The following is a 23437-nucleotide window of genomic DNA, read 5'->3' as shown; positions in this document are numbered from 1 at the left end:
ACCAACTGAACTGCAAGGCTTGTCTTTGAGGGTACAATCCAAGGCCTACCAAAATCACTGGAAATAGTCTCACCTACTTCAGTAATGTAGAGATAACACCCTTAAATTCTGATCACATGAGGAAGACTGAGATTTATTTCAGGAGATTTCTTAATCTGTCAGTAGCCCCAGCAGCTTTCCTGCCACATAGTGAAATGTGTCCTGGACCAGAGCCCAGGACAATGGAAGAAGTGGGCCATGACTTGCCACATAGAAAAAACCCAAAAAGGAACAACAAAAAAAGCCTCCCATATTATAACTGAATTCTTCATCTCTCAGAAACTTTTATGTAAGACATGAAATCTGTAGTCTGAAAATTCATTATGCATCTCTTTGCCACCATAAACAGCTATATTACCACTCTCCTTCTTCATTGTTTCTCCTCCTCACACACACTTTCATCCAAGAAGTCTCCATTAGATGAAGAAAAGAGCTATACAAGGTATTCTAATGACTAGTGAACAAGAGTAGGGGTGGGCAGAGTGTATGGAAAAACAGACTGAATGAAAAGTTTGAAGCTGAAATGAAGACATGTAAAATTGAAGAGATTTTGCTCTATTGTTTCTCTGAATGGTCACCTAATGGTAATTCCAGTCTCTGCCTTCCTCCCTGCCAGCTACCCAGGGCAGCCTGTCAGTACTGGATTAATCTAATGAATGAATAATTAAAACCATAACTTTTCAGAGTGGCTGAAACAGCACTTCTAGCACATTCTTGTAACATTTATTCATACTAAATACTAATGGCACTTTGACCAGCCACAAAGATTCTTACAAATGCAAACCTGGGTCAGCTGAAGTCTGCTTTGAAAATAAGTGGCCTCACAAACTCTAGCACAGCTGGTTCTGTTTATGAGGACATTTACTTTTCCTTCTTACAGCACTCAGACACTTCTCATGCCAGCCCTGCTGTGGCAGCCATCTGCCCCCTCTTCTCCCATTCTCCTACTCTTCAGTCATTCTGGGCAAAGTGTGAAAAGCCAAACCTTTCACTCACATCACCCACTGTGAGGTTTCAACTCTCCAGTGCATCAATCTTGCAGATGGCCTAGTCAACTGTGAATCCAGAAAGTACTACCTGAAACAGGAATAAGCCCCTTGGGACACACTCCGGGTAACCAACTAAACTGCAAGGACTACCAACTGCAGTCTGGGTGGATAAAAGCTCCCTCTCCATGCACCCAAGTGAGGGACCAGTCGTGAGCCTGAGCTGTGATCTGCCTGTGATCTGTCAGTAAAGCTGTGTCTGTGGGGTTCCTTAAGGATACGGGGTGTCTTCAGTCTGTATTGCAGAGATGAGAAAAGGAGGAGGGAAGGCCTACCATGTTATTCTCTTAGAAGCAGCAAAAAATGAAGTCTCAAAGCACTCCCTCCAATCTGGCCCTTATTGTTCTAACATTTTTCTACATACTTTGCACTGAAAAGCTGGTGGAGAGAAAGATGGCATTCCAGGCTACAGGGAGAAATTCCCTGCCTCCAAAACTTGCATGGGAGAAAGACAACATGGGGGAAAACAACCTAAGAAGAACTTTCTGCATTTTGAACTCCAGCTATATAAAGTGTCAGGAGGCACCTGGAACCACTAGCTAAGCAACCCCTCTATCACACCAGAAAGCAAACACCTGGCACCTGGAGAGAGACAGGCTGCCAAACTGTGAACTGACACCAATGAGATGGTAATACTCTGGGGTTGGTTGGGCTTTTTTTCCCCTTTCACTTCCTCCTTCATGTTTGAAAGAAAAAGAACAGTTGCTAGCTGTGCTATCCTGAGGGATGTTTCCCCTGGTAGAGAGAGTGGCTGTTCCAGCCACCAGTGTTATTTGGCCACAGGTTTTGGTGTGTGCTCAAGCCAAGCCCGGACGCATACTGACAAGGGAGTGGAGAACAGCAGGTGCTGTCCCCTGGCCTAACGCCACCCAGCTGGTGTCCAACTGCCACCCAGATTGTTTTCAGAAAAGCTCAAGCCCTACCCCACTGAATCAACAGCTTGCAGGACTAAGTAGAAATTGCACTTCTCACCAGCACACATTTAGAGTAACTAAGGACAAACAAATCAATGATGTACAGCAGGATGAAAATAACATTTTATTGTGCCAAAAAAGAGGAGCACACCAAGAAAGAGGCAGAAAATACATTGAATGACAGTGGACTTAGGACAGCAGACAAGGTTAACGAAGCAGGTGAATTTGGACACCTATGACACTGAACAATACCCAAGCACTTAAGAGATCAAAATCCTACAGAATGGATATTTATACAAAATTACACATGATGGTAACTAGTTGAATCGACCTCTTCTTACAATTTTTATTACACTGGGTTGTAGCCATAGAGAATAATTCAAAGAGAAGAACATAAATATAGTGAAATTAGAATGATAAGAGGAAAATGCATAGGAAGAAAGTGGTCCACAAGGCACAGTCTAAAGAAAAGGTTTTGTCCCACAGCTGTTTAGAGCACACAAAGCCAACCATGTTATGTATGTCAGGAAAAAAAATCCTGTGCTTTCTACTGCTGGTCTAGTCAGCATTTGCTCTGTGTCACCATTGTTAAGCTCACCAATTTAGTCTGTGTAAACTCAGCCCCCAGCAGTTAGGAATACTCAGGCCTTTCCTCCCACTGTAGTTGAAGTGGTTTGCTCACAAAGGCGATGTATTGAAGACAAAATTATTGGTCATTTTTATTGTCTAAAACCCATGGGATTGCCCTAGAACATCAGTGATGATGTAATGAAGAATGTCTTTTAAAAGACAGAAGAAATACCTAGTAGCTGCTTGCCCTTCCCTGCTTTCTCAGAAGCCTCTCACTCTGGTGATGCCAATCCTCTTGGATGTTTATCAGAAGGCAGAGTAACTCCAGTAATGGGACTAGATTTGATCTTTTAATATTATTCATACTGCACTATGACCTAAGCATTTCCAGGCGACTCCGGGGCTCCTAAGTGACTGGGTACCAGCACATGCACAGCATTTATTACCTACAGGGGCAGGGTGAACAACAGACAGAAGGGGAGAGAAGCACTCTCATTAAGTGCTCTGTGAAAGTAATGAATGGTAAGCTGTTACCTCAGAAGTATGCAGCTCTACCTCTACATCCTGCCAACCCCCCTGACACACACGTCCTGACCTCATGGCATGTCTTACTTAGTTTTTATGACTCCATGCACAGCCTGCCCTGGCCCAACAGCACTTCTTCTCCCTTTCCCTGACTGATGGCATGATCTATCTTCCCTGCTGCAGTAGAGAACTTTGCTGTGCATACTAGTTCAAAGAAATGAGAGAAATATGAGGTATAGCACTGTCCTGTGCTGCAGTTTTGAAAAGCTCATATTAGCTGATAATACTGGCATCATTTGATGCTACACAAGTTCAGCACACCACCACTTCTGCTATTATATCAATGAAGAGCAATGAAAATGACAGACATGCCTCATGTTTTCCAGCTTTTTGTCAGAGCAGAGTTCTAGAAATTCAAGCCTATCCTAGGACTACAGTTCATTTTGCTTTATGTGTATTTACAATATTTTCAACATGCCTCCATTGAAACCAACTGAGTAAAAGGCCAAAGACAGCACCAGGGTAACCCTAAATACCTCAAACAAGGCTCCCAAAAATGGAGAAATTCAGTATTTAATGCTTGTCTGTAGGAAGAAGTTCCATTTTTAGTATTTTCACAACACCTGCCATAACAGCATCCTGGAGAACCTAGATTAGTAGAGAAATTAACAGAACTGTACTATTAAAATATTAAAAACAACAACTCATCCTGCAACTCAAAGTCATTGCCAAAATAGGCAAGTGAGCATTCAGCTGAGACCATGCCAGGGAAGGCTGAGTGAAAAAGGAAATGGCAGCAAGCCTTTTAGTGAGCAGAACTCTGAATTTACAGCGGAGCAAGGCAAAGCAACCTCAGTATGAACATATTCCAAATTTAAAATGGAATTAAATGCATTAAATTTATAATGCAAATTTAAAACAATACGCTGACCCACAATAGTCAAAGATTTCACAGTGCATTCTGGAAAGCTAAAAGACAGCTGGCTAAACACAAATGGGCTTTGTGTTCACTTGATAGAATCATCCATGTGCAAGTCCAGCAAACTGCTGTGCTGAAACCCCAGCAAGCTGGAAGGCTTAGCAGCATGTTGCCTCAAAAGTAATTCTGAGCCTACAAAAACACTTAAAACACCTGTGTAATGGTTTAGATACAATACAGAAGTTCCAGCTTTGCTGCACAGGTCTGACTGCATCCTGACCATACATATGTGGTTTACATATGTGCATTTATTTTGAAGCTTTTCTGGTCCTCTGAGTCTACTGGCTTAAGCTTTAGAATTAATGAGATATTGATTTATTGTTCACACTGGATTTTTTGAAATTTATGTTTTTAAAAACCTTTAATTCTGAAAAGGGTAGCCAAAACACTGCTTATACCACCCAGTTTACTGAGGGCCCAATCCTAAAAGCTAGCAGTTGATGGGGCAGATCATCTCCTGATGTAAGCCAGCATGGTACCCCTAACATGCCAGTAGAGTACTGCCACCTTACATCAGTTAATGATCTAGTCATGCTGCCACAACAGAAGCTGGGGGAGCCTCAGCTCTTTTCTGCATCAGGCTTTGCTATATATTGATTTGCATGGCACTGTACGAATGCATCCACGTTTTCACTTTGATTTGTTCTGCACTGAGAGATTATTTCATAGATGTGATCAGAGCATCCTCAGTGTTGTAAATCGTTATAGTAAATTCCAATTTATTTTCTGTTTTCCCTGCTCTTAAAGTGTGCTGAGACATCATGCACAAAGCCAGCAAAATTACTTAAGTGATCACTAGATTAATCATGAAAGAAACAGTTCTGTGCTTCTCATGACATTCTGTAATTATCCATCTGCATAAATGTATTTTGGGGGTGTTTTTTTATTGCTAGTAGCTGAAAGAAGACTAAAGTACTGCTTGCCCATGAGCTATAAACAAACTGGCTACAATACTGCACCCCACAGTAGACAGATGCAGGATATAAATTAGCTGTTTCATTTGGCTAAATGGTGATCTGATTTCACCCTTTTCCCACCTAGCCAGCAATCAAATACACAGACATATTTCCTAATTGAAAAACTAATAATATTTTATATGTTCTGAAAAGAAAGATGTATTTGAATATTTGTAACTGCTAATATTTGTCCATTAGACTGTTCCAGTCCCATGTCTATCTTCCTTTCTATTTATACTGGCATTGATCAGCCTGTTAACTTCCAGTTTAAATTATTCAATTCTGATTTGATTGCCATGTAATTTAAATGCAAATAATTACTGTAAGGATGACATTTAGAAAAACAGCTCTGCTAAGCAGGAAGGTCTTTATTAGGCACAGGAGTCTGCCAGTAATATCAAAAGCACCCCTTTGACTAAGAGATGTGGGAACCTATCATTTCAGTTCTTTTAAAAGATGATCTGATTTCCCTCAGACTTCCCTTAATTAAAATCCTTCTATACCATCATCAAGTTTGCTATGAGGGCAAAGCATAGGCCACTGACTGAAAGGAATGGGAGAGGGAATATTTTTAATTTGGTTTTAGTTCATAAGGCTGTGCTCTAGATAACTGCAGTAAAATTGCCCTCTTGTGAAATCATGATTTTATTTCATAATACCCCCAGTTTTGAGCCAGTGTCTGACTGAATAACACTGAAAAGCATTTCACACAATAAAAAAGCAGTAGATTGAAGAAAAAACCCTCTTGAAATAATAAAAACCTGCTAATTTTTCTCTTCTTCCCTTGCCTTTCCTACTTTTTAGGGTTAGCTAGTTGTTTTGTCAGCTCTGTCATGTATGAGAAGACTGGACATACTGGATTGCCCAAGCTGGAATAGAATTACAGTCTCACTGTCTTTTCAAAGTAATGAGGTATTTTTATATGCTAGCTGTGCATTGAGAACTTTATCAGACATACTAAGAACAGCATTCAACACAGCTGTAATACCTCACTTTCACACTGTTTTAACATCTCTAAGAATTAAAAAAAACCAAAAACTTATTTACTTTATTTTTAAAAATACCATTCACTGTGAATCTTTTTATACATCACTGAATGACTTTCAGCCTTCAAAATTTAGAGACTGAGCTGTGGGTACAAGAGAGTTGAATTGCTCCAAATGTAGAGCAGGAATAGGTTGGGCAGTTCAGCAAGAATTCCCTGAAGGTACTTAGACTTGAAGATTCTTCCTAGAAAAAGATGCTGCCCATTTTTTGCTGACTCACATATAAGCTTAACCATTGTAGTTCATTCAAAAACATGCACAACCAAACACCCTCCCTGATGCTGGTGTAAACTGATACACCTCAAGTTTAGCTGAACAGCAGCTTTCATCAGACAGGGATGTAGAAGGTGAGGTAAGGGAACAAAACAACAGCAAATTGGCTTCTACAACTTTTCTCCAAGATCTGTGCAGATTATTCTGGTATTTTCTTTCATATTTTCTTGCATCTTGTTTTACTTCTGTTCAGCAATTGTAATCCTTCACTGACTGCAGGGACACCTCGTGGTGAGGACAGGTGAGAACAGCAGGCTGCCATTCAGTTAATTAAACCAAGTAGAGAAACAGTGACAGATGTTTCTGCTCCTTTGGATAATCAGAATTTCACAGGCACCAACTTCCACTCCCACTCTGTTTCTGGGGCATACATTAACACATCCAGAACACAAAACACTGACACAGCAACTTCAAGAACAAAGGACTGAGTTGTCCAGCAGACCTGAACTATGTAACAGTCCACTCACAACTATTAACTTGTGTCCTGCAGGGGCTACAAGAGTGGCTGATTCAATGTGACATTCAGCTGAAGCAGGAGTCCTCTGAACTGCTCTTATGGCTTCCCCCCCTCCTCCTTTCTTCCACGTGCACAAAATATATTTGAATAATTCACTACAAAATTTCTTGCAGGGATTTTCATTTTTTATAAAGGGTGCACATGTGTGTATCATCTTAGCAGGGATTCCCTTTCTCCCCACTGCACTACACTGTGGCACTGTCACTGCAGCACCTAATCCATTACATAATGAGAATTGCATCAGCTTGCTTACCCAGTGCAGTGACCCAATGCAGACCTTGGCAGCCAGCAGGGGAACGGTGGGATCTGCAGGTCGCAGTTTTGCACACTCTTTGAGCACTGACACAGCATATGCCGACTGGAGGAGTGGGAGAGAGGAGGAGGAAACAAAAAAGGCTGATTAGACAAATGCTGTTGAGAGTCCATGCAGAACATTGCAGTGACATGTACATAGAAGTGCTGTGGAGAAAAGAATCCCATGTCAGCAACAAGTCAGCAACTTGATTCCCACCTCCACATGCAGACATGCGTACACACATGCACACAAACACACTCTTCCCACACTCAGAGGAAACATGCCAAAGAGGCAGCCCTGTCTGTGCATTTTACAAGAAACAGTTTTCTTAGCTACCAATGCACTGGTTATTTTAACTTTGCTCTCCCAGTACACAAGAATTCTGCTGTAGTTTTCCTTGCATATAATCATCTTCCAGTAAGCCAGAAGAGATCATAAAGAGCTTATCCTCCTGTACATTCATATTTTAGGCCAACTTCACTCAGAGAAGTTTGTTCAGCTAAAGTAATCTGCTCAGTAGGTTGTTTTACGTCTTCTCCAGTTCCAGAACATACAAGAAAGCAACTGGGACCCCACCATACAAAGGGTACATGCAGATCAATACACTGTTCACCGGGTGGTCCAAGCACGTGTTAGAAAGAAAGCCCATAAAACTCTTGCTATTTTTCTGGTGTTAGGTTACCATTAATGAGGATGTTTTTCAAGATTAGCACTTGCACAGCCCTTTAGACCCGATGTGCTCTGCAAACATTGTGTTTTGCAGCACATGTTCACGGCTGCCACATTTCAGATGCTTTAGAGGGGAATGAAGAAAGCTCTGGTCTGAGGCAGTGATGAAAAGGCCACCTCACACAGCAAGAAGGTGACAGGAGTTGCCCTACCAGAGACTCCCAGCCCATTCCACCCGAACCAGAATTGTCTTACATTTAAACCTTCCTCACTATTGACCCTAATCCACTCAAATTTTCCCATGCTTAAACTTAACGGGAAGTTTTATTCTCTTGGAATTTCTTGCATTCCTATTTCCTCCCAAAGTCTTCCACACAGTCCCAAGACACAATGTTCCTGCTCAGAAGCACGTTAAATAGTCATGGCCTTTCTATATTTCAGAAGAGCAGCCACAGAAGTTTGCGAAGTCCAACCATTTGCTATTCCCATCAGGTCCTGGGCGTCTCCTCCTGACTCCCAGGGGCTCTCTCTACCAGAACTCTGACCCACACATAGTCTGGTGACTGTTGTGATCCCCTCCAGCAACACCACAGCTTCACATTCCCACTTCCATCAGCACTTTCCCCCCTGCCACCACATCAGAGTGGGGTGCACTGCCAGCTCCTTCCTCCACAGAATTGAGGTCCACTTCTTGCTACTGAATTCAAAAGCTTCATTAGGAATTTGCTTGGGAGGGAACTTGGAAAAATAGAAAACTGGATGTACACCAGCCATGCCCACCTTAAGGCAAAGAGGGGTCTCATAACCAATGCAGCAGGGAGCAAATCCTCCTGCTTGAAGAGCTTGGGTACCAACCTTGTGGTCTGAATACGAACAGCACCACACCCTATATTCTTCAGGCTGCTCCCACTTATGTAGAGCATCAGGCATGATCAGTAAAAGTGAGGAAGCATTTGCTAATTTAAAATTCAAAATGCACAATTCACCTAAAGCCAGAAGAAAGCTCGTCTTAGACCAAGGATGGAAATCAATAAACTTTGTCCTAGAGCTTGAACCATTACTTCACCCCTCTCAGAAATAAAGACGTGTAATTCAACCCTGAGGTACAGGAACAAACACTGCTGTGTTCTGTTGCCACAAGGTGACTAGCATCCCTCAGAATGAACCTCCCTGACACCTATTTGTTCAGAACAAGTGGTGTCTCAGGTTTTAGTGGCATCTTATTCCTCTCTCACACAAAATGCACTGAAAGCAGCTGGTGTTCCCAGCAGCATGATGGATGTGTTGGAAATACAAGCATAACCCATAAGGGACCTAGGCTGCATATCATCTTCTTGCCCTCATACCTGTACTGCAGCCCCCCAGGTGTTTCCAGAAAATAAATGTGACAGCAGGACAATATGCACTGTGACAGCCAGTGTATCTGCAGCTGAACCCCAGCAACCCCTGTCATCTCACCATGAAAAAGTGAACTGCAAAGGCCAGGTATGTAAAAGTCCATACGCTGCCCAGAGCCAACGCTTGCAAAAACAGACACGAGCTCAACCCAGTGGTCATTTCTCAGCTCCCCACCAGCACTGCAACTGCAGGGAAATCAGGAGGCACCTGGCAGCCGATGGCAGCTCTCCTGTGGATCAGCACAACCAACACTAGCACAAACCAAAGCAGTGACAGGCCTGTCCTAATTTGGGCCACAGCTGTAGGACCTACACCAGAAGAGAAGGGACACAGCCCATTCCTGTCCAGTTCCTCTTGAACTCTGCTCCCTCCCTGTCTGCAGGACAAGCCAACACCACAGTCTCCAATTGTGTCAATCCACAGAACCCTTGCCATGTCTGTCCTGCCCCAAGCCTGTTCAGGAGGCCACTGCAAAGAAGTGACTCCTGAATGCTGCACAGGAGAAAGTCCCACCTTGTGCCTACATCCAAACACCTCAGGTGTCAAGTCACTTTATTACATATGCATTCGAGAGCTTCTGAACATGGATTTACAGAGCAAGAGGCACAGTTTCTGCACTGCTCCTAAAACATTTACAAAGTTATGTCGTTTTAAAGAAGTTTATAAAATTTGCAACTAAACATATGGAGCAGAAGTGGTTTTAGAAACAGGGTGACATGAAGCCTTTCTCCCCAGCTGCATTTTAAAAATTCAAGAGATATTATATAACTTCACCTTGAAAAATTTACTCAGCAGATATTTTATACAGATGATGAAAACATTAGTCAAGGAATGACAGGAGAAATAATATCCCACTCCCACAGTGACCTTACTTAGAGGAGACTGGCATGACATGTAATATTAAGGTTTCTCAAAGACACTAATTACAGACATTAATAGAAAAAATATCCAACACTTATTATTGAATATCATTGGTTTGTAAAAATATTTAGTATGAAACAGTGTTTGTGCAACACTGAAATAATCTGGTAATTAAAATGCACATATTCTTTCACTTAGTGTGGGTGGACCAGGCAGCCAAGTGCATTGTTTGTGAGATTCACTGCAAGGCAATAATAATTTGATTTATTGGTGAGGCATGTTTTGAGAAGAGAAGAAATTGAATTCCAAGTGAGTACATGCTTCCCACTCATGATTCTGAGTTTCAAAGGGGCTCACATAATAATTCAAGCCAGGATTTATGGTGTTTCTATTTAACTTGCTAATTGCTGGCTTATAACGACTGCACTAGAATCAGTTCCCTACGACTTCAGAAAAGTAAGTCTCATTTGGCCTCTAATCTAGAGCAAGGAATCACAAGGAAGCTATTGGGGAAGGAGAAGGATGGAGAGGACACCTCCCCCTGCATAATTATGGCAACCATGTTCTTGAATCCTATAAGGGAGTAAAGCGTAAAGAAAAACAACTATCCAAACACAGAACACAACTCCCACTTCCTATTTACTAATTCAACAATGAAGCATGGAGGCATACTCCTCCAAGATGCTTGCACATGAACAGAAGTGAACCAAGAGCATCCTACAGTAAATCTTTCTTCCTTTTCCAGATGGCTTGAGAGAATTTGCCATCAGTTATGGTAAACCCATAGGTGCTGCCCAAATGGTTTTTCTGGGTTATCACAATACAATTCTCATTCTTTCCCCTCCTTTGCTCTCTCACCACACCAAAGCAACCAAAGATGGAAATAAGAGAGCCATTTAATATTTAGAATATAAAGAAAACACAGATATAAGTAAAAGGAAAAATAATTTCCAGACAGTAAATAATGTCTGATAGACTTTTGACACGCCAGAACAGTTGCTCTTCTCTTGCACAGGTTCCCTAAACCGCCCTAGTTTTTTGCTTCTTTGCTACTTTTCAGCCAGAAGGAAAAATGTTCCTCAAGATGGTGAGTTGGTAGACAGCCTCATTCCCAGTTTACCTGTCAGTTTAGTACACAAATGAATTTCCACAACTAGTGCTGCTGTATTTCTTGCATCATCCTGCCTAAAAACCGCACTGTTTCAAAGGGATTTTGGGGAAGTGGAGGAAATCTTTCATCCCAATGCAAGAATTATTATTCCCTCTGTCCTGGGACTCACAGCCATTTAGACATAAATGATCTTGAACTGACATAGAAAGATGACAGAATGAGCAAGCAATTGAGAACTCTGGAATCAGTAGTTTTGCTGTTAGCTTTCCACTGAATTTAGAGATTTCTGTGAATCTCAGCATGAACATCATTCCCCCAAGACATTTACTTAACACAGGAACTGATTCCCTCCCTTGTCTTTTACCTTGTGTTTATCAAATTAGAGCACTGGAGTTAAGCAGCTTCAAATACTCCCTCTTAAAAGCACCTCTTACATGCTAAGATCTATAAGCACACATTTGTACTTGCTAATGTGACAAACACCTCACTTCACACTTTCTGTCAAGAAAAGAGAGTTAAGCCTGAAGGCAATTATATAGCCCACCTAGGTATTCTGCTCAACAGTCAGGCATCTTAGGAAATTTCCATTTTTTGTACTATCTACAGCACACAGGCAAACTCCCTTCTAATCTTTCCTTTGCACCAAAGGAAACCAAACTATTGAATATCCCCAAGATAGCTGACCTTTGTAACAGGATCTTTAACCAATGAATGTTCAATATTTTAACTTTCATTCCCCAGCAATGCTATTTAAGGAGCCATCTGAGGCCTCTGCTGCTCCCAAGGTTCTTGCCTGCAATACAAAGAGAAATGTACTTTTTTTTTTTATGTCAGTTGCCTAGCAACCAGCCTAAGCTTTTGCAAGGATACCAACAGAAGGAACAGTCTAAATCATAAAATTTGTCTGCTGTTGCTGCAGAATTATGTATTAAATATATTTTTAACTTTCCTTCTAACCTTCTGGAAAGCTGTATGTTGGCAATATAGGCATGGCTGAGTCAAACCTGAAGCTCCTTGAAGCACTTAGAGACATCTGCTTTTGCTGCACTGTTTAAATAAGGGGAAGGATTCCTTATTTTTGGGTGCAGTACAGATAGGAGCAGCTCAGACATTAGCTTGTCATTATTTGGCTATGACCAGTGTATATCAGCAACTTGCTAAGGGCTCCAAAATCAGAGTTCATGTCTGTGTAAGACTGGTTTCAAAACCTTAAAAATGCTACCAGCACAAGCTTTGGGCAAGACTGCAGTATCTCCAACTGCTGAGCAGCCAAAGGGAGCACAGTGACACTGCAAGACTAGCTCTGGGAAGAGCTGGAGTCCATCAGAAACATAGCTGAATGACAGATGCCAAGAAGGATTTGATTACTTCCCTTTGTATAACACCAGACACCTCCTGAAGCATTACATGATTAAGAAAACCATTCAGGTAGACATGCAGGATTTTTCTTCCCTGTTGCCTTAAAGAGGAACAAACATAATTGTTGAGAATAGAAAGGAGCATTTTGTGTAGCTGAAAGCAGCTTTAGCTGCCTCACTTTGCAAGGTGTTATGGTTGGAGCTTACATCCCCTACTGCCAAGTCTATCCACCTACATGGCAATGCTGACCCCATTGCTCTTGTGCTGCCCTCAGTATGGGCTTGAGGGGGCTGGGGAAGGTCAGCAAAAATGCAGCAATCTCTGAAGTCACACAGTTGCTGTCTTCAAGGCAAGCACCAAGCTGGCCACGTTCTGCAGGGCTGGAGAGCTTTGTGGCAGACACCACATGAACACATAACCACCATCAGCAACCCCAGCACAAGGCCTGCTGAGCACAGTCCTTGCCTCCAGGTACTTGCTTCCAGCTCCACTGAGCTCTCACAGAGACTTTTCCTCACAGACCCTTCAGTTGTTCCCAAGCTCTTCCTTTACTCACTCTCGAGGTACTTCAGCCTCTCAGTGAGTACACAGCTGAGGGGTGAAAGCAAATTATCCTCTCCTAGCAGATACTCCAGCCTTCCTTCAGGTGGTCTAAGGCTATATTACTACTCACTCCTCCTCTCAAGAAACATACATTCTAAAGTTCTTCACTCACCAACCATGTTGTGTTGTGGGGTTTTTTCAGGGAGAGACATTGAACACGACTGTGAAAATGTTTCCATGCATTGCATACACTAACAACAATAAACATCCACTGTACTATAAAGAGTCATGAGAATTGAATGGCTCAATTAGGGCCCCCCAGCACTTTTAAGACTACACAGACTCAGTTCAGCGTTCACAGAATAACTTCACTGCTATCCTAGAAGAATCCCTCCCTAAGTACCATTAGGAAAATGGCAAGTTAGTATATCAGTAAACACAAATCTTGTCTTCTTGGGTGGTAGGCAGAAGAGAGGCATCAACGTTGCTTCATGCTGTCCAAGGCACGTATTTTAACCCTCACAATGCAGATCTAGGAGACTTTCTTAAGTACCATAAATTTAAGCCAGAGCCTACTCACTATGCACTTCTTCTCTACTCCCAGGGAGCTCCAGCTATGCCCTGTGTGAGAGCAGTAGGTGTGGAAGGGGACAGAAACCTGAAAAAGGAACATGTAACTGATCCAACTGGTCCAAGGCCAAGGAAATGCTTGCAAGTGCACAGGGACCCTATTACACATCCCTTGTGCTTGTAATACATCATCTAGACACTATGATAATTTTGCCTCCAAGTTCAGAAATGTTGGTAGAGCCACCCTAGTCTGCAGGAGAGCTGTGTGCTGGTAACCTTCACGACCTCCAGGGAAAACTGTTGAGCTGGAAAGCAGCAGCAGAGAACAAATCTACCCCAAGCAGCTCTCTCTCCTCTGCTGCAAAGCCTACCAAGTCTTTTCTACTCTATAAAAGAGTTTGGTCCTTCCTTTCCCCATGTTGCTCAATACTGGTCACTTTTTCAAAACCTTGAGACGAGCACATGCAACTGTCTGCACTGGTTTTACTCTGGCAGCAGGACAGTGGCTCGTCCTGCTGCCCGAGGACTCTGCCAGATGGCAGCCGGCTATTACACCCCTTGCCACTCAGACTCCAGCCTGTCCACACACGGCAGCAGAGGCAGGAGCTGCAGTGCCCACTCAGCCTCCAGCTGACACTACCACATAGCCGAGGCTATTACCAGCAGCAGCAACTCAAAGCATCTGTGAAAAATTCAACATTCAGCACCACAGGAACAGGGCTACTGCATTAGAATGATTTAAACCTCTTCGGCCTATTCAGAACTGCACTTGGTGACACAGGACATCTCCCATCATGTCTTGGCCATTGTCTAGGTTTTTCCAGCACTTCCTTTCCTTTCCCAACTAAATTTGCCTACAAAAGTATTTCAAATGTAATAGTGCTTTTTTTTTTCTCTATTAGATATACACGCTTCTCTTGTTCAGTGAATGCAGCTCAATATAAAAGGCATTCCTAAAAATGGGTTAAAAAACAACCATCTCTCTTATGATGCAAGTTTCTGAGAAACAAAGGAAAGTGGAAATGCTACCACTCCATTATTTCCACCTCTTAAGTGGATAAATGACAGACAGAAAGGTTATGCTTCCCTGAGTTTTTTCATTTACCGTTTTGGGAAGCCCCAAGGCCTGTAGGAACTCACTGAAGTGATGTGCCTATTTTTGTTAAGACACATGCTTTTCAGAATAATGTGTAAACTCAAGCCTACGTGTGGTAATGAGCCAAGGTGGCTGGCCTGACATTTAGACTGATCACTTGTGAAAAATGACAATCACCATTTGGCAATTTTTCGGCTGGCAGAAGAAGAAACTACATTGAAATTTTGATTGACTTAATCTGAATATACAAATAAAACACACCTCTAGTCAAATTCAGTGTAGAATAGAAGGCAAGATAGGATTTTATGGCACTTTTAAGAAGGTCAGAATTGAAAATCCTAAAAACACGTTTAAAAAAAACAGAGAAACCAAAGTTTCCAATATTTACAGGTTGATAAAACTGTTCCTGTCGCGCCCAGGATTTATGAGCGCAATTTGCTGTACTGCAGAACAAGTAATGCTGCAGGATGTGAGGTTTCATTACCAAGAAATGAGATCATGAATTGGCTGTGACTGAGACAGGTGAAAATAGATCTTCACCTATAAAAGCTCAGTGTACTCTGCATTTTGCAGTCTAGACTGACCACACTGTTTTCTCATCAGCTCTTTCTGCTACACTGGAGCACTTGCTTGTAAATGAACTCCATCCTGCTATCAAGCTGCAAAGCAATATAAAAATGTATGCCACATCTCCCATTAGTAAGATGACGCATTGCAGAGTATATGACAGGAATCCTCAGGGAATACTTCGGGATTAGAAGTGAAATACTGCACAGATGGGATTGTTGGGTAAGGGAATTCCCTCTGACCCATATAGAGCTCAGAACATTTAGCACTTTTACATCAATAGGCAAGATCAGGATATTTTACCTTGTAAATATTTAAAGTACAGGCAAAAAGACATGATGTACTTGAAAATCTGAAAAGATAGGACAGCTACAGAGATTAAAAAATAAAGAGCAACACAAATATCTAAGTAACAAATATTCTGTAACATGTAGGGAAGATGAAGAGGTATGCAAACACAGAATGGAATTGCCATGCAAGTTGTTAGAAGCTAAAGATCAGGCCTCACTTCTCCTAACCTATGCTAACCTAAGACTGAAGCACAGTTATTCTCTGCATACACTCACTCTCAAACATCAGCAGTTAAAAATGTTCATTTGCTCTCCAGCAGGTTACTAGAGCTATAGCATTGTCTGCTGTTGAGAACCAGGTTACACAACTTGTAAAGCCTGTAGAACTCCCAGACAAACCCCATGTTCATTGTAGGATTCTGTACCTTTCTATCACAGCCTGTGTATCATTGTTGTCCTCAGTATCAAGGGTTCAGGTACCTGAAGGATTTGCAAAGACACAGAGGGCTAACTCCAGCTGAATTCCACAGTGAGCTGGACATGACATGTAAGCCCCCACTTGACATAGGTCAGTGCAAGGTATTAGCACCATGGCACCAAGCTCATTAAGTATTCCACCAGTACCTTCAGGTTTCCTTACACATGACTGAGTCTAGCCACTGTTTTCAAGCTTGGAAGTGAATTTTGAAATGCTTGTACTGAACTTCTGTAGTAATCTGTGAGGCTCCTTCTGACTAAAGATCTCTGTTCATCTCCCTGCTGATCTAATAGGCATTGCCAAAGCTTTGGTATCTCATAAATCAGCCAGATCTGTTATATTTAAAAGGAAACAATGACGGAGTCCCAGAACAGAATCAGAGTTTGCAAGGTCCCACAGAAGACACTCCTGGTGCCTCACAGAGGGGTCACTACAGCTTTGCCTAGGGTGTTCCACTGGTCCCCAGTGATTTAGGCTCCACACAATCTCCAGAGGGCATTCTTTTTCCAGTGTTCTGCTATCCTTATTTTTTTGCCTCTTAATAAGAAACATGAACTTGTGTTGTTACAATTAGATGCCATCATATCTTTCTAACCACCACAGACAAGATTAACCCCTCCTTTTAAAAGCTCTTCAGGACTTCTCTCAGACTTTTTTTCTCCCCTTTAAGGTGAAAAAAATAATTTTGGTCTTTCCATAGTACTGCTTATTATACCCTTAATCACATCTGGTGCTCTTTATTATATCCTTGTTCTACCATTTTTTGACGTAGAATGCTTAACACTCAACAGTCTTCCAAAATAAGGCTTTACCTATGCTCACAAAAATGAAGGAATTCCTTTAGACCTTTTCCAAGCTTTGCAGCCACTTATACCTCACAAGACAATTTTTTTTGCAAAAGCATAGATTAATCTCTTATTTCCATGCCAAGGCCACTATTTCCAGCTCAGCTTATAGCCATAAAAGACTAGTAATAGCTGGAATTTGGCAAATGAGTGCTAGTTGGTAGTCTCCACTCAGGTCCACATGGATTCCTGTGTACTCCGTGGGCAGAGAATATAGGACCATATTAAGTGGTCTACAATTGCACAGCACCAATTTGCTCATACCTCCCAAACGTGTAGGCGGGGACTCCAGAATGAACTGGCTACATCTTGTACCATCTACATTTCCTACAGGAAGTCCACTCTTTTAAGACTAATAAAGAAAAGCTCCTGTTACCTTTGCCTACTTTTCAGAACCACACTTCAACCATCTCAGTGGTTTACTGATGACTTTCACAAATACCACACTAATTTTAAAAAACCACTTATGCTGAAACACATGACCATGCCAACATTCACATTTTCTTTTTCTAGACCATATTTTACACCAAACACTTGAAAAATATTAAACCTTACAAGTTCTCTACAAAAAAACATTTACATTTCCTTTAACAGATGGAGAAACCATAGCTTAAGTCAACTGCCCAGAGACACAGAGTGAACTGATGGCAGTTTTAGACATCAATTCTTTCTTATACTAAGCCCATTTATGGTGAACCTGCAGACAATGGACAGCTGTATAATGCTTTTCAACCCACAGCTATGCACAAAATTCTCCATGGTAATGAGAAAAAAACACTACACAGAAAGAACAGCACTCAATACCAAATGCACACCTCTCATCACAAAGTGCAATCAGAGACTAAAAGGAGAGCACTGTCCTTTCACAGACCTGCCTGCTGGCACCTACTCCCACAACACACATGACTCTACACATTCAAACAAGTAATCCAGATCCACTACTCCAGAGGAAAAGGTGCCCTTTCCGAGCCCTTTGGTTTGAACCTTACCTTTCCACAAGCTACCATGGACAGGGCAAGCTGGTACCAGAGGTGAAATTCATCAAATGCAAACTTCATGGCTCTCTCCAAGCACTGAAAAAGAAATGATGAAAGGAATACCAGACTTTATTTCTTTTTCTCCTTATACCTTTTGTCAAGACTGCTGCTTGGATAAAGAAACACTATTGAGGCCCTGGAGACCCAGGTGATTTGTTTTGTTGTTTTTTTTTTAATGACACCATTTACATTTCTCAGCTAATGGGATGTGCTAGTGTACATCATCACTTCAAAAGGCAGCCACTTTGTTTAAGTGCCTACACATAAATTACTTTAACATCTCTAATAGTTCTGTGTGCCTTTCTGGCCTGTGCAGCCATAACTCTGTAGCTGTTTCTGCTGATCACTAACTAGCACACTCCATTTTCACCTTCCCCAACAAGCCACCACAAGAGGGGCTTTGCCAGCGTGTTTGGAGGGGCAGAGGCCGAGGGAGGTACCTCAGACAGCATCACATACTGCCCTCTTCTGCCCAGCGTGATGCTCAGGAGGTCGTAGACTGCAGAAGCATCCTGGAGGCTGACGGCTCGGTCATCCTGCTGCTCCGGGGCTCGGCTGATCACTGCGTCCCGGTTCGCCTGGGCACACACACAAGTGAGCCATCAGAAACCAAGAGAGAAAAACAGAACTGACTCCTCCATAGCAAGCTACACCCACCACTCAGAGGATTTTGTTTAAAATAATTTCAAGGTTTTTTCTTTTAAAAGTTTATCCCAACATAACAAAGGTGCTTCCACAGAGATGCTTTCTACCCACATGAAGGAAACTCAAGAAGATAGTTGTACCTAGAGGAAGGAACTGCTGCATATATCTCATCTGGATTTGTGTCACAGAATTAGAGCATTATGAAACAGACCTACCAGATCCCATTTCCTTAATAATTAGAAATTCAAGGCCATCCTTAAAGCATCTTCCTTATTTTCTCATTAATTAGAAATTCAAGGCCATCCTTGAAGCATCTTCCTTATTACTTCAATTGCCTGCAACTGTGATAACTGCTTCCAAGGTTGATAATTTATCTTCCATGTCTACACTAGATTTCTTCATAACAGCATCCATTTTTGTTGCTCTTTTTTGCTACTGACCTTTTGTTGTTTAATTTGAGCAGGTTGCCTAAGTAATCAGATTTGCCTGTCATCAACTTAAAGCAATTAAAGGTTTGAGCAATGCAAGAAGAAGTTGTTTTTTTCAAATATATTTTATGTGTCTTAATTTTGCTAATCTATCAGTACATGGCTGGGCCTAGATCAGGAAGCAACTTTTGACAGAAACAATCAGTTCAGCAATTTCTGAGGATGTCCCAAAATACCACATGCCACAGACTCAGATTTACCTCTGAATCCCAGCCCTTTGAGCTTTTCTGAGCTCAAAGAGGGAGATTACAATTCCAGAGTAAACAGAAAAGTCCATCTGATTTCCTAACACAGACTACCCAGCCTCTGGGAGAGGCAGTGCTGGATGCCACTCAGCCTGAGCACCATCTGATAGCACAGACACACTGCCCTAGGCTCCTCAGCTGAAAGGGCTGCAACATCAGACACTCAAGTCTAGACATCTAAAAGATCAGAAAAATTAAGAAAATTGCCAGCAATCTCACCTTGAGCAAAGGCAAACAAAATGTTCCCTCCTTGAAACAGGAAGGTTATGAGATTTATTTTACAATACAACTATAATCTTACACCTATTTCCTTCTAATTGTGGTGAGGTTTTTTTCCATAAAAAGGTTAAACATGGGAATTAAGCGTAATAAAAATTTCCAGAATATGCAGCCCTTAAAGCCCACGCATACTTCATTGTGATTAAGCTGCAGATGTTTCATCATGATTTTATCTGTGTAATGCCCCAGTTCCAAGCACTCTTCATCACAGCCTCCAGCCGAGACTGCAAACAAAATTACTGACAACTAACACAATCTCAACCGAGAGCTAAATGGTGACTGCAGTTAAAGGCAAGCTGACAGATCAGACCCAGTCCAGTGCTTGCACAAATAAACTTACAGCAACTCCTGCAGCCACAAAGGCATTTTTCTTTCTCATGCTACTGCAAAAGATGCAATCCATGACGAAATAAATAGTTTAGAACAACAGAATGAAAACTACTTTAAAAGCTCTGCAAGAGTACAAAGGCATAACTTCTCTATCATTATTAGCAGAAATTAAAATAAAAATAAATACATGTTTAAGCTCTGTTTGGATTTAACATAAGACTGCTACTTTAAAAGGAAAATATTGAGTTAAATAAAGCTATATACTGTATGATCCTTATTGCCAAGTGAATCCTCCCACATATATACAATAGCATTAAGAATTTTTTCTGCAGTGGTTACATTGTTATGACAATTGTTTGTAGCAAACAGCTACTGAGATAGCACCCCCACGCTCTGTAATCTCATCAACAACCTCCCATTACAGTCAGCTATAGCCTGATGCTTGAGTATCCATCAAGTACCAAGCTATGATTTTTAAGTGGATGCATTAGCACAGATAGAAAATTAATCAAAACTCATGACCATCCATCACGTTTTGCCACAGATACTGGTACTAGAATGAAGAACACACCCCAGTCATGCAAAAGCAGGAATACAGGGCATATTACAAGGATGCACCATTCCAAAATTGCAGTATGATATATTGTATATATCATACTCAAGCAGACAGCAGTTAAATGCAACATAAGCACACACACAATGAATATTCTTTCCAAGAAGGTCATAAACCTACTGATTTTTTTCAAGCTTTTAAATCTCAAAGCCACAGAAGGTCTTTGCCATCTATCACTCTCTATGCTTCCATACATAAAATTGCCACTAGCAAATTCATTGTTACTTCTATCTCAACAATTTCCTCAATACTGAACCTATTCCAAATTGCTAATTCCAGCTGCTCTAAAAAAAATAAATAAATCAAGAGCCCACATGACAGTAGAGACATAAAAACCCCACAAATCCCAAAACCAAAAGGTGCAGACCTCATAAAAAACTCACTGAACAGTAGCAAGAATATGGATTGTGTCTAACAGAACAAGGTAAATCACCACCCTAAGTAAGGCTTAAGGTACTACTGCAGTGTATATACAGAGCTCAGAGAAGGGAATGTGAATCACTATTTCCACTAAACCCACTCAGGAAACTGGCATGTCTCTATGGCCTGCCTCTCACAGAAGGCAGGCTGCTGTCCCTCAGAATATCATCAACCTTTTTTTTTCCTTTGCCTTTGTTTACATTTTTGTAAATATTTGCCAGTGAGAAATCCTGGTAGTCACTGGCAAGTAGAAGGGCAAAGAGTTGCAGAGTTACTGCAATAAAGAATACACCCATTCTATGGGATGGGGAATTTTACCTATTGAAATGTGCACTGAGAGACACTTCATTTTGCATTTGAGAATACAAACAATTCTAAGCTATTAACACCAACATTTTTTCAATACCTGTGTTTCTGTTGTTTCAGACCACTGAGTTTCCTGAACACAATCGGAAAAAAGGTTATTTGTACAACACTGGTCTCAAGCAGTGTATCCATAACATAAGCAGCAATTTCAATTTGTCCTACTGCATTATTTCCTCCCTCGCTACTATTAGCAGCAGTAAAACATAGCTACAAATACATTTTCAACACCCCCACCATGACTATTCTCTTTAAGCTGCTCTCATTGTCACACAGACATGCCTCACAGCATGCAAGCAGGATGGAGAGTCATACCTAGAGAAGCTCTGTTCAAGGCTGTTTTGTGGGATGGCAAAGGTCACCAGTGCTACCAACACAAGTTTCACCACTGGGAATTAGCATAACTTGCATTATAAAGGCAAGAATACACAGTAAATACCCCTTTTTTTGAAGTATTCTAAGGTACATGAGCAACCCAGAGATATCTCACAATTGGAAATTTTGGGATGCATAAGGCACAATTAGCTGTGCATGTACGTGGCTCAGACATGACACCAGTCCTATCTGGGGAGATAGGACACATTTTGTAGTCAGCCCAGACCTAGGACATTGAGAATGTTCATCCCCCCTCTCCACAGCCCAGTAACACAGCCCCATCTGCAGACCACACACACCCAAAGGGGCTCCAGCCCAGGCTGGTAGCACTGAGCTGACCCAGCATTCAGTCACTGTGGTGTCTCTGAACCTGACAGGGCACAGAACCTGGGGGTCAGCAGGGCTTTTCAGTCTGGCTCCAAACACAGCAATGCCACCATAGGGAACTTTCAGACCCACGCTGGCTCTGCCAGCTGGGAACAGCTCTGCCTTTCCAAGCACCCACAGTGCTGAGCTGCACACAGCTTGGGCCTTCCTATCCAACACACAGTACACTTACCTGCAAACTAGATAAGGCCCCCATCCACAGAGGATTTGCTGTACGTGAATGATGCTTATTTATGGCTTGTTTACTTCAGGAAGGAAGGAAAAGAGCCACAGCAAATCCAAACAGCCATTATTTCAGCAGTTATTACGCACACGGTTATACTGCAGAAAATTAAATTTACCACAGTACAAAGATGTGTTTCTTAATAAAACGTCAAGTAAGCATATGAATTACAATAGAATATATTCCATGTAGCAGCCCCTTCTCCAGCAATTAGCTATGAAGTATCCTTTAATTGCTCACTTTGAAACATGGCTTCCCCTGCTTTTTTCCCAAAGAAGAAAAAGAAAGCAATTAAAATCTTTAATGAGTGCCTGCTGCCTGCCCCCTAATTCATGGGCATTCGAATGTTCAACTTGTGTCTTTTCATAATAGACATAATTGCCAGATCCACTGCAACCCATCTATACAGAACAGCAGCATGTTTTACACAGTGTACTGTAATAATGTAATTGGTGTGATTCAATACTACCATTAAGAGAGAAAAACAAATGCCGTATGTGTAAGATTGACAACAGGCCTTTGAAATCATGCAATTGATGCCTTTTCTTCTAAGAGCTGGGAAATATTTAGCCTATATCCTTTGATTCTCCCTTCTGGCTGTTTTGCCTGTACTGCCAACAAAATAAACTAATTCTTCACAATAGCAAGAACCTGTTCAATGCAAGAGGCTACAGACTTTTTGCCTAAGTTATTGATAATCTCTACACAGCACCTGAAGGTTTCCCTCACTAACATATGCAAAGAAAATACTAAGGGTTGACTGCACAGCTGCTGTGAAAATGGCATGTGGGAGGATGAACAGAGAGGACAAACCATGCCCCAGGAACTCACAAAACTCCTCTCAGAGAGCTACTACAACTCATTCAACTTCAGACCAGAAGCACAGAAAATGAAAACTTTATCCCCTTGTGAACCACATAGCATCTGTCTCATTTCTGGTAAGCAACAGACCACAAGTTACTAGCACCCAATTCAGATGTCAATTCTTCAAAACAGCCCCTTATAACTGCTTATTAAATATGACCACATAGATCTTACCACATATCTTACATGTTTCAGGTGCATTCTAACACCCTCTGTAGTGC

The 23437-nt window shown here is 41.6% G+C and overlaps 1 protein-coding gene across 6 annotated transcripts in view; it reads right to left on the bottom strand.

Annotated features, from left to right (window-relative positions):
- The window catches only part of TTC7A (tetratricopeptide repeat domain 7A), a 204013-nt gene that overhangs the window by 141829 nt on the left and 38747 nt on the right, over positions 1-23437 (bottom strand). For all 6 annotated transcript variants that reach the window (XM_064414482.1, XM_064414479.1, XM_064414477.1 and 3 more), the window contains 3 exons: positions 18425-18562; positions 17937-18020; positions 7119-7223 (listed from right to left, as the gene is read on the bottom strand). In XM_064414482.1, coding sequence (XP_064270552.1) covers positions 7119-7223; positions 17937-18020; positions 18425-18562 — 327 coding nt within the window. The remainder of the gene's footprint in view (positions 1-7118; positions 7224-17936; positions 18021-18424; positions 18563-23437) is intronic.

The sequence above is a fragment of the Passer domesticus genome, chromosome 3 (assembly GCF_036417665.1).
Source record: "Passer domesticus isolate bPasDom1 chromosome 3, bPasDom1.hap1, whole genome shotgun sequence".
NCBI lineage: Eukaryota > Metazoa > Chordata > Aves > Passeriformes > Passeridae > Passer > Passer domesticus.
The sequence above is the reverse complement of the archived record's forward strand: the minus strand, read 5'-3'. Positions and strand labels throughout refer to the sequence as shown.